General features: G+C 38.5%; 1 protein-coding gene across 5 annotated transcripts; it reads right to left on the minus strand.

Moving 5' to 3' along the window:
• Nucleotides 1-12184, minus strand: LOC308136212 (uncharacterized protein). 5 transcript variants are annotated; one of them, XM_080504464.1, is made up of 37 exons: nt 11672-12184; nt 10867-10918; nt 10758-10775; nt 10588-10668; nt 10018-10119; nt 9368-9448; nt 9222-9278; nt 9041-9121; nt 8716-8808; nt 8520-8609; nt 7795-7881; nt 7607-7693; nt 7455-7520; nt 6847-6930; nt 6695-6763; nt 6541-6612; nt 6373-6459; nt 6157-6264; nt 5966-6037; nt 5447-5530; nt 5159-5242; nt 4861-4923; nt 4682-4750; nt 4519-4578; nt 4347-4421; nt 4191-4265; nt 4030-4107; nt 3844-3918; nt 3482-3565; nt 3311-3394; nt 3085-3168; nt 2920-2997; nt 2711-2791; nt 2417-2470; nt 2194-2319; nt 1961-2111; nt 1-1126 (listed from the first exon to the last, which is right to left on the minus strand). In XM_080504464.1, the coding sequence occupies exons 1-37, from the start codon at nt 11981-11983 to the stop codon at nt 664-666; spliced, it is 3567 nt and encodes a 1188-aa protein (XP_080360590.1). In that variant the 5' UTR covers nt 11984-12184; the 3' UTR covers nt 1-663. The 5 variants fall into 5 exon arrangements, with proteins under 5 accessions (XP_080360590.1, XP_080360589.1, XP_080360588.1 ...); XM_080504463.1 differs by having other exon boundaries at nt 4682-4765; nt 6373-6456; nt 11672-12182; XM_080504462.1 differs by having other exon boundaries at nt 4682-4765; nt 11672-12181.
• Between the last annotated feature and the right edge of the window lie 251 nt (nt 12185-12435).

Consider the following 12435-nt stretch of genomic DNA (forward strand, 5'->3'; position numbering starts at 1 on the left):
ACTTCACATTTCAGTTTTATTAATAGACTTGTTTTAGTAACACCACATAACCTCTGCAGCACTCCATAGTGGCCCGAGAAAACTTTGCACAATCGCACAAAACAATCCACTTGTTGTGTTAAAATATAATGAAGTTACACACCAAACAATCCAGGATTAATTCAGTTACAAAAATACCTTTTTTACAGATTCCAAACACAGCTACAACACCAACCAGATAAAGTACCAGTGCTCTGCTACTTAATGCCACACACACACAAACTATAGAGTAGATTGAAGCACAGACGCCACAGACTAATGGAATATTCCGGTGCACAATTTTCAAGCAAAAGTAGAAAAAAAATAGGTTTGTTAATTTTCTCTGTGCCTTGTGCTCAATCAGGTCGGCACAGGACTAGGAAAAAAACAACCTTGAAATCGGTTTTATATTTTTGGAATTTGCCTGAGGTGCACATAAATGTTGTACATTCAAGACAGCAGTAAACACAAACACACAGCATGTGCAAAACAAATGATAAATAGATGCATAGAAACAAGTTGTATGTCAGAGAACTGGAAAAAAAAAATAAGAATAAATATTGTCCTTTGCAGAACACTGTATACACTGTGTTTCCAAAAAAAATGCACACCACATCATCAGGAATAGCAAGGGAGTGTTTGACTTTAGGTTTTCCGGAGCTTAACTCTGCAGATATTCACACCGCTGTTCTGCCACAAGTACAAAAGCTGCTTGTGTGGATAATATGACACCATAGCCAAGATGCCATTAGCTGATCTCAAGTCAAAAGCTGCATCCAGAGGAGTTTCCGTCTTTAAATCGAAGGCGTATGTCACCCTCCTGTCAGTGTTATCTGTGAAATACACCACGCCACACACAATGAAAGCGTTCCCAGCTTTCGCTGTTGGGTAGCCAGTGTTGACGACAGACCGCACAGAGAAATTGTCAGGATTCAGCTCGGCGACCATCGTGTTGTCGTCTGTTGTTGAGGCGAAGACGACCCACAGTCCATTCTCATCGAGAGCGAACTTGAAATACGTCTTTGAATTGTGGAACAGGTAAGTCAGGCTGTTGTATCTGCTGCTTGACATCGTCAAAGAACTTGTTCTGCCGGTGTTCAAATCCAGTCTGGAAAAGAAAACGTTGTTTATGACGAAGAAGCTGAGGAGGAAAGTCGAGAAGAAAATAAAATGATAATACAATATCTAACTGTTTATTTGGTGCTAACTAATTGACCCAGTATTGCTGGAGTACTCTGCACCGAGTGGGAAGGTTCTGTGTTCTGTGACTTATCCAAAGTTGAAATTAAAGGAACAACATCTGGCCATTTATTGAGCATCCTGGAAATGTTCATATAATCCTTAGTTAAGACCAGTTCCTCGTATATTTTATAACATGTTTTGAAGCAAAGGAAAGAATTTCGAAACAACACTTGAATGTTCACTTATGTTTGATTCACTGCCAGTTGTCTTTTAAACATGAGGTTTTTCACTTTTGTTGATTTCACAGATTGGCTTTATTTTCTAAAATTGTATCCAGTTCTCAATTTCAACCTTTGTTTATTCTTTTCTTGATTATTATTTCTTCTCCAATTTTTTTTTTTTGACATAGAATGAGAAACATCAGATGTTGGATATCTGGATATCTCTCACCCACTTTAAATCAACAATCAAAAATTTTAAAATCCATTCAATCAATTTATTCAGAGAGCATGATGCCTCACACACTCAAAAATGTCAATCAAATCTGTGAAACACAGAAATATATCAGTCGAGCAACTTCATGTTGCACTTAATACACAAGTTTGTAGTTGTTGCGGAAGAAAATTACATTTGCACCGACAACAAAAGCACACTTGGGGTTTTCAGTTTAATTTCTGTTGGCTGTGATTTTGCTTGAATATATTTGCTGTGGTAAGATGAAGATGTCTGTGAAGTGAACACCGAGTTGTTTGTCACTTACTTCACGACTCTGTTTGTTCCTGCATTGTGGAAGTAAAAGGCGCCTTTATAAACAACGTGACCACAGCCCTGGTAGAACATCCTGATGTCTATAGTTTTCTGGTTCGGGCTGTGAAATGACGAAATGTTCCTGGACTCCACCACAGTGCGACCTAGGGAACAAATACACTTGAGTCGACGTACAACGAAGCTCTGCCCGTGATGTGGGAATTCCAGGATGAGCGAGTGAATCACCTGAGAAATGCTCAGCAAACCAGAATCGACCATCGTCGTGCTGAGAGGCATCGGACATCCAAGCTCCGAAAGTGCTTTGCATTTTGATGGACTTCGCCGAACATTTGATGGTTCTAATGGAGCAATCTGTACGTGGGGAAACTCTGAAGTGAATATTACAACCGAAACAACGGGAATCACTGACAACACACATGTAAATAAAGATTTTGACAAATGTTCTCACCACTATTTATCCACCTCTCGCTGGTTGTCGAATTGGCTCCATTAAAGGTGGAGTCTGAAAAAACAAAAGCATAATATTTTCATAGATATTCTCTGATGTGTGATTACCTGTATTGTTGGTCAACATGAAAAGCCTCAGATCTTTATCAAGTGACTGTAAAAGTACGACAGCAAATATATTTAGTGTCAACAGTGATAGAAACAAAATCAACACAGAACTTTTGAATGGTGAAGTAGCAATTTTGATTGTGGGAAAAATAGAGAAGTATGATCAAATAAAGGATGTATGACTCACCACTTTTCATGGGTTTGTCATCATTGTTTTCACTGATATTGACCGTATTTCTCTTTTGATCCAGATTTACAGATATAGATGCTGTGAAGGAAGAACATACACAAGTACATAGAAATAATGGCTGTCAGTGCAGAATTAGCTAGAAACAAAACAAATCAATTAACCTTTTACTGTTACTTGTACATATGATTGAGAACAGAGTTTCCCACCTGCTGATAGTGTGATTGGTGCTTTCGTAGGGTTTTCAGTCAAATTCAAGGTGTCGTCTTCATGCGTCAATCTTGACTCTAATGAGCACAAGAAGAGTCATGCTTTATGTATTTCTGTTGCGATCATGTTTTCACAAAGTCAAAGTTTGAGTAGTTTGTTTTCACCAGGTTTGATTTCCTTGTCTTCTAATGATTCAGGAGCAGCTGATTGGTTCAGAGTGTTTTCAGCTGGTCGCGCCGTTGCTGATTCTACACAGAGATTTGATTTAAGTTGAAGAGCTGCCGTCTGCATAGAATATGTTTGCAATGTTTCAATAATTAACACGTGTTGTTTGATTAGTTTGCTGCTCTTTTAAAAAAAAAAAAAAAATGTCAGTTTTGTATTTCCTACCTGGCAACAGTTTTACCGGCCCGTCTGTCACATGTTCCTTGTGACCATCAGTCATGGAGTCGTCTGGGTGAGACGATGCCGGCTCTAGAGAACAAATAAAGTATAGATTCTAACAGTTTTTTCTTGTATTTGTGATGCAAATTGAATTTGTGTTGAGCACTCATGATTGACCAGATTTTGCTTTTTTGTCATTTCCTGAGTGGGAAGCAACAAACTCATCGGTGCCGTTCTCAGCTGGGTGAGGAGTTCGTGACTCTACAGAAGACAGGATTCAGTTTAGAGCTGATGAATGCATTGAAATGGTATCGTTATTACATTTAGATATGATGATTATTACTAGAAATGTTCAAGAGTTGTTCTTAAGCTGGGTTTTTTTTTTCTAAAATACTGACTATTGAAGCCAAACATTCCACATGCAGTTCTTATATTTTGGAATCATTAAAGTTGTGGAGGAATATCCCAACTGAACCTGAGAAATGAAAAAAGTGTGATGATGCCTTATTGAGATCAAACACAGGATGATGGAATTTTACCGCTTTTCATGTTTGTTTTAATTACGCTTCTGCTGTTGTTGATCTCGTCACCACTTTGTCTTTCACGGGGTTTGACTGTAGAGTGAAATAACACATTAAACGTCACACATAGGTTGTTGTAATGTGGATACAAGTGACAACAGCTGGCAGTTTAACATTAATGATTCAAAGTATTGCACATCCTACCTGGTAACAATCTTTCTGGCCTCTCTGTAACATCTTTTCTGTCGGTCATTGTGTCATCTGGATGAGACGATGCCGAATCTGCAGAACAATTTGAATGTTAAGCCCAAAATATGTGTGCTAATTTATGATAGATACGTTTGTGTGCCATATCGACGATTTACCAGATTTCACTCTTTCATCATTTCTTGAGTGGGAAGCGACAAACCTATTTCCAGCTGGACGAGGAGTCTGTGAATCTACGCAAAGATAATATTCAGTTTGAAGGCCAGTGTATATATATATCATTATTTCATTTCCATTTGATGATCGATTTTTACCATTTTTCATGGTTGTTTTTATGACATTTCTGTTGTCATTGACGTCTTCACTGCCTTGGACTGCATCAGGTTTTACTGTAAAATCAAATTAAAACATTTCAATTGTTGCAGTCTGAATACTAGTGAGAGAAACCGCATGTTTTATGTCAATAATTTCGACGGGATCTCCTACCTGGTAACGGCTTCACTGGCCCCTCGGTAACGTTTTCAGTCTTGCTGTCATGGTCATTATCTGGTGATGTTGGGTTGAGAAAAAAGAGACAGTATTGAGTCCTAAATGTTTGTTTAATATAGAGTCCAATAGAGATTTGCCTTCTTTTGTGTTGACGATTCACCAGGTTTAGTGCTCTTGTCATTTCTGGCCTCTGAGCTCGCGACACCATCTCTGCTGTTTTCAGCCGGACCTGTTGTTGACGAGTCTGCGAAAATTAAATTAAGAACTCGCTTCAACAGCTGAAGCTCTCAATATGCATATAAATAGAAGTAATGGCTCAAATTCATTGACAAGTTTTACCTTTTGTTTCAATGATCTTTTTGCTGTTCATGTCATAACTGTTTTGGTCTGTATCAGATAAAACTGTGGAGAAAAAAATTAAACAGGTAATATTCAAACAGATGCAAAAAAAGTAAATAAAATGTTCTGGGGCTACATTTCCTTCCTGGTAAAAAGTCTGTTGGTCCCTTTGTAACTTTCTCTGAATCAGTGACAGGTGACATAGTGATGATCTTGATAAAGACAATTAAAAAATTGTGGCTTTCACTATTCTTGGTTGCTTTTCTCATATTGTCTTTATTTTGTGTTAATGAATTACCAGTTTCCTTTGTGTTGACTTCCTCAGTGCTGGTCCCAGTCAAGGTGTCTCCTGTGTTTTCAGCTGGACGAGCTGTTGGTGAATCTGCAGAATGGAAAGAGGCATTTAAACCACAAGTGCTTTTATTTCCTATATAAGATGTGTTTTGTAGTCAAAGTTCACACACTGATGTACTCAATCTTGACTGTAGAAAAACAAAAAGATGTGCTTATGTGTATTTGTTTTTTTTGTAAGGATTTGTGTTATCCCAAAGTCTAAGTCTGAGTGATTTGTGCATTGATGATTTACCTTTTTTCTTTTTTACATCTTTTTCAGCGTCAGAAGCAATGAATACAACTGCCGTGGGTTTAGCTGGACGAGATGTCAGTGAATCTGCAGAAAGAAAGATATGGTCCAATTTCAAAAGCTTTTTCACTCTTATGTAGGTTAAAACATTTAAAAATAAATTAAGCATTATTTGTAATAATGAGATGCTGAAGAGTTGTGTTCAATCTGTCCGGGCATCTGCAGCTTTACAGTTAAAATGAAGATAAAGTTTTGCCCTGCAATAGAATTTAAGTTTAATCCATGTTGTCTTTATAATTATAAACATCTACAAATATGAAACACTAACTTTTTATGAACACCTTTAAGCATTTTTTAACTTGTTTGATGATATTAACAACAATACATTTTATTGAAGAGAGAAAACTCAGAGCCACACACAGTGTAGCAGGACCCTGAACAACTCATCTGACTAAAGTGAAGCTGAGAATGTTCACACATTCCAAAACATATTTCATTCAGAGACAAAATGACAGTTTGTACCATCTGTTCTGGCCGTGTTCACATTTCTGCCGTCATTGAAGTCATCAGCGTTTTGGTCTGAAGGAGGTTTCACTGCAGAATGAAACCACGGATTAAATGTTGCTGCATAACAATTTTTTTACTTTTTTATTTTAATGCAGGTGACTAAAACTGTTTTAAAGTTAGCAATCGAAAGCAATGGCATTCCCTACCCGATGATGAGTTCTGTGATTCCTCTGTAGCATTCGCTGTGCCGGTGTCATTCAAGGTCTCAAGGTGAGAGTGAACCGGTCGGTCCTCTTGAGTAGATGGTGTTCTCTCTGGAAATCAAAGTCAGGATAACATCGAACAGGTTTTGTGTTGATTGTGGTACTTCGTGTCTCTGAGTTGATCGTAACGTTGACGTCGGGGAGAGATTGATGATTTACCAGGATTCATTATTTTGTTTTTTATGAAGTCTGTAGCAATGAAACCGCCTCCGGGGATCTCATCTGGGCTTGACGTTGATGATTCTGCTGAGGGATGCAAATGTTTTTTCTTACGCTATTTGTGTGAATCATATTTCAATATAATTCACCGATTTGATATGAAGTTACCTGGTTTGATGGAATTTTCTGTAACATTTCTGCTGTCATCAAAGCCAACACCTTGTTGTACATCAGACGGAACTGCAAAGAGAAATGTTAATTAATAATTACTATAATGACAACACAACAGAGTCTTGTACTCGAATTGTACTGGAATTTGTACCTTGTAATATTGTTACTGGTCTCCCTGTGACTTCTTTAATGTCCGTATCGGTATCATCCGAGGTGTCATCTCCACATGAAAAAAGAAAGTAATGAAGTTTTATTTCGTCACACAGTCGTGTGTCAAATAAATCTTTAGGTTAGTTGATTTACTGGGATTCATTTTGTCCTTTTTTGTAGAATCAGAAGAAACAAAATCGTCTCTGTTGTGGTCGGTAAGGCTGATGGTTGGTGACTCTACAGAAAGTTTAGATTCATATGAGGAAAAAAAAATGGAAATGTATCAAAACAAAAGTTACTGTAATCACTAATATTGGGTATTTGGACCTCGTGAGTTTTTTCATGTACATAATTTTCTAAAACAAACACCAATCAACTGCCCAGTTTTGAAAAACACAAATATGTCTTTAGAACCTTTTAATCAGTTTTTTGTAGGCAGTATGTTTTTTCTTTAACTTTATATTTCACTTGTTTGTAAATTAAATTGCCATGGTGTCATTCTTATGCAGTTTGATAAATTTGCTTCAAACATAGATATTTCATTATACAGGTATATTGAATCAAAATCCTGGTATTGACAAATAATTAAATGCTATTAAACAATATTTCATAATTTGAGTAGTTTTTGCATTGTACAGTACTTTCAATTCTCAAATACAGTATTGTCATTGTAATTACAATGAAGGAGTTTTACTTGTGTACACATCTTTCCGCCTCTGACTGACTGTGATGAAGAATTTAGATTCACTGAGCTTCTTTACCAGTTTTCCTGGTTGTTTCGGTGACGGCGCTGCGGTCCTCACTGTTCTGGTCCACATCAGCAGGGACTGTAGGGAGAAATTAAACATTCATTACATATTATGTGTTAACTTTTACATGTATACTTGACAAATATACTTGATGGATTCCTTACCCAGCACTAATTTTAATCGTCCATCTGTTGTACTTTCGGGTTCACCTGAAGAGTTGTGGTGGTCATCTTGATGTCCACTAACTTGATCTAAAAAAAAAAAAAAAAAAGGACACACATGTTGAACTTGAATATGTTTTTTTTTTCTTTTTCTCTTTTACTTAATATGCACTTATGTCATGGGGGTTTACCTGATGCTTTTTCCATTTCTGGATGGTTTTCAGTGACAGTAACGTTCAAAACATCTCCATCTGTTTCCCTGGGATACGTGTTTTCTTCTGCAACAACAAAGATACACTTAGAACAAAAAGAGATGGAATCATTACAACATTACATCTGAAAATGTCAAGATTAAATGCACCAACTCATTCTATTGTAATTGCCTTCCTCTCATATTATTCTCTGTAACAGGCTTAAAGACACAGAATTGATTTATCTGGTGTTGTATTTCCTCTCACAGTCATTAAAAGGTCAAGAGGTTTCAAAGTATCTGTTCCCTGAAGGTTGCCTGAGATCTCCAGAGGCCAAAGCAAGGAAACTAAAAAAGCACTACTTCATTATACCAACATGTTTCAAACTGGATTTATAAGTGTAATAAAGATGTGTTAAAATGATGAAATTTTTTTTTTTTTTTAGAAAAATGTGCTAAAATCGTCCAGCTTGGCAAATAAAGAGATGAGCTTTTCATTGATGATGGGGGTCAAACAGCCGTCCATCGTTACATATTATAGTATGAAAATGTCATTATGAGGTAATGAGCTAAAAATTACTCGATGAACACAGTTCTAAAGTCAAACTAAGCATTTTTAAAACAGTAGATTTTTTATGACATTTAAAACTTCATATCAACTTTTTAATTATCAAGGCAGTTAACCATCCACAACTTTTTTTTTCTGCCACTCGAATATCTGCTTACCAGCATTCATGTGCTTCTGTTGATGTTTACTAAATTCAGTAACGTTCAAAACCTTTCTGGGATCGTGGGTTGGATCTGGTGTTGCCAACACTGTAGGATTAAAAGTGAAATTAATTAAATGAGCTTTTTTTTTTTTTTTTTTATAAAAAAAAAATCTGTGTGGGCAATTATATCATGGATGTCTCCTTTTATTAACCTGTTGTTGATTTATTTGGCCCTTCTGTTACAGTCTCTGGTCTGGCTTCACTCCGGGTGTCTTGTTTGGTCTCTGGACGAGGTGACACTAACTCTGTAGGAAGACAAACATGGCGAGGAGAGAGAGACGGTAAGTTCATATGGAAAACAGGACAGTGATACTGTACACTGCCAGTATTGCACTTAGTATTTAAGGTCTGATTGCAAAATGTACCACAGACATGCTGCATCAAACATAAAAAATATGTCCGTCTTGATTTGTCTTGTAAGTTGTTCCAAACATTGTTGACGTTAAATATTTGAGGCACAGAAATATAGAATCTCACCCATGTTGTTCGTACTATCAGCAACATTTGTGCTCCCACTGACACCATCACCGTGTGCACCAAAGTCTGCAGGGAGCACGGCTGCAAAGTAAAACCACGACGTTACAAAGATACTAATGATTCCATTGTGTAGAAGACAATTATAGTGACATTTACAGAAAACAGGAAAATAGTTTCTGACCTGTTGATAACGTGACTGGTTTTTCTGTGGTCGTTTCTCTGTGAAAAAACGTTGACTCTAGAACATAAAAAGTTATTGAGTTAAGGTCGTTTCCATGATGTCATGAGCAAAACAAGTCTTTCTATTAACTCAAAGCATTCACTAACCAGTGTTTGTATTTTTGAGCCTCTCTTTGGGAACGTTCAAAACTTTTCCGGTGTCTTCTGCCGGAGGAGTTGTTTGTGGCTCTGTGATGTGAAAGAGATACATGACAAACAAATTAGCATTCAACAATCAACATCCCTCTACATAAAGAAAGCAACATTAAAAAAAAAAATCAAAATTGAATAAAATCACAACCTATTTTAATGACTATAGCTGATATATTTATTTATATATGTTTGTTTGTTTGTTTGTTTGTTTGTTTGTGGGGTGCAAATTATATGTATCCATCCATCCATCCATCTTGGGCCTTTGACGGATTTTTACTCTCAGTTTTGTTTCAACATCTAAGATCCTCATATTTAGAGAAAAAGTGCAGAAATTATTACTGAAGTGAGAAAAAAAAAACTCCATATGAATGAATTCTATTACTATTACTAAAACTATAACTGTTCTACAGGTGAATCCAGAATTGGAAATAGAATTTGTAATGTGCATTTGCTCTAATATTTAATGGGATAATAATGACAGATGATGCACAAACATCCTTTCAAGGGAAAGTTGCTCTCCTCTGTAGGCACAGAGAGTTTGAATCTGAAAATGGCCTGTAATCTGTTAGACCGCAAGTTGAAGCCCCGTGAAAAAAACATCCTACCCATCAACGTCTTGGTTGGACGGGTTCGCTCGCTGGCGCTTTTGTTCTTCACTTCACTGGAGCAGCAGGCAGCACAGGAGAGACCGGGTGCACCACGTGGACCTTCATACAGATCATTGAAAGTCAGCGATTAATCTCACATGCATGTTATTGTGCTGTGGGAGGAAACTCGATAGATTTTTTGCCATGAATTCCCGTTCTCGGAAGCCTGGCTGGACTTAATGAGTGATTCAGTCGCTCGTCTGACCGACACAATAGCTCATTTTGTGTGTCACAACAACACAGCGATGATAAAACATGAAATCGCGGTAGTATTGCAGACAGCACACCCCGGATGGAGCAGCACTGCCAAGCGACGCTGCAGTAAACATCTTTGATTCGGCTGTCGACGGAGCCTCGTGTAGACATGAGTGGGATGATGGAATTATGTAATCACAGCTGAACAATGAAAGACTGTTTGAAACACGACAACGACTTCTGTTTCTGAGTTCGTTTGTCGGCTCTGATCTTCTCCTTTGGCCCCGTATGGGCGGCTGATCGGATTTGAAAGATTATTGACGGAGCCGTCACCTTTTCTTCCTTGTCTCCCTTCTGACCCCGGTGGTCCCGTCGGCCCTGGCGGCCCATGGAAACCGGGTATACCAGGCACACCTAATACAGAAAGTGTTTTTGTTTTTTTCCTTTTCACACAGCAACAGGTTCAAACAGGCGATGTAATAAACTAAAGTGTCATCTTTTACCTGGAGGGCCAGGTGGACCTGAAAAACAGTAAATATTGTTCTCAATATGGAGAAACAAGATCAAAATCCCACACACTTTTTCTCCCCGTGTTGAGAGTTTGTCAGTCACCTGGCATGCAAATTCCACTGTGGCTGTTACACAGCTCGGAGAAGACCTTGACCTGAAATTCAGACAAAAACAGAACGACAGTGAAACTAAATGCTAATTATGGTGTTAAAAGATATAAACAGAAAAACGAATCAGTTACAAACTGTAACGGGCAGTTTTTTTTATTATATCTTATTATAAGAAATTGCCACAAATTCACTTTAATACATCAGTTCCTCACTGGAGATCGTAGACTTTGCTTGTTCTTTGCTCTTTTTTTTAATGGAATTTGCAATATTTCAAAGAAACTTAAAAAAAAAAAAAGGTCCAAAAAACCAGAATAACAGACTTTCTTGAATCGAGAGGACACCCAGGAAACTGAAGGCGTTCGTGGGTTGGTCAAAGTGGGCGTGTGGACCAGCTCTGGACTTTGTTGTAATGTTTTGGGGAAATCAAAGATCAGCGGGGGTCATGCAGCGTTTCCTAGAAATGGACTTAAATTTCCACTGCTGTAAGACAGTATGCATTGATTATTTGTGGTCCATTTGCACTATATGCTGACGCTTCTGAGAAAACTATCAGCTCTATGGGCCACGTTAATACATTTTTTGGGAAGAGCTTGCAACTCTATAGCTCCAGGAAACTCTCAACCGCAAGTCTTCCTGAGACGCTGAACCAGACCACTGAATTAATTGTTTGTCTTTCTCATCTGTCAAAAAACAGAACATGTAATCTTTCAAAAAAACAACAACAAAAAAACCTAAAATCAAGAAGCAAGGTTTCAAAACAACAAGAGAAAGTGAATTTAAGGGTTGTGGTGACTTACAGGTACCATGGAGTATGTCATCAGCATCAGCGTGTCCTTCTCCTCTTGGCCTTGCGTCGGCTCCTCGTCGTGGTTCCTCCTGGTGCGCTGGAGCTTCTTCAGCTCTCCGGCTTCTCGCAGGTCATGTGGCAGGATTTGTGCATACAGTTTGCAGCTCTCGGACAGCTCCCGCATCTCAGAGTTCAGCCTCACCAGCTCTTCCGCCAGCTCCTGCTGCCGAACCAGCAGGTAAACCAAACCTGCCGAAACCAGGAGCAGAAGCGAGCACGCCCCCACCAAAAGCATTCTGGAAACTTTGTCGCTCTCCTTCATGTTTGGCGCCCTCTTCTCTGGTCCTCCTCTGCAGAGTGATCTGGACACTCTGACATTCACAAGTGCATACAGCACATATCTGACCACCTGCCAGCAGATGAGACGTCACAGGGAAACCACGCTCGAGCTGCTGGAGACGGATAAACATGTCAAAATCTGTCTGTAGCTACGGGGAGGACCACATGACGCATTGCGTAACCGAACGCATCTGGGAAACAGTTAAAAATCTTGTAGGCTCGCCCCGTTTTAGAAGCCGCTAATCGGCATATTTCCAGAGTGACATGTCTTGCATTGCACTGCTTGTGCTTCTTGTCATTGTGGTACTCTTTTGCTCTGGACATCATCCCCGGCTCACCCCCACTCAAAGTGACATGAAAGTGGAATAAATGAGTTGTGAACAAGAGGGACGTTGTGTGAATCTACAAAGAAGCTCTCAGAGCACTTTCAGTCAG

This window comes from Blennius ocellaris (assembly GCF_963422515.1).
Source record: "Blennius ocellaris genome assembly, chromosome: 11".
In the NCBI taxonomy this organism is placed as follows: Eukaryota; Metazoa; Chordata; class Actinopteri; order Blenniiformes; family Blenniidae; genus Blennius; species Blennius ocellaris.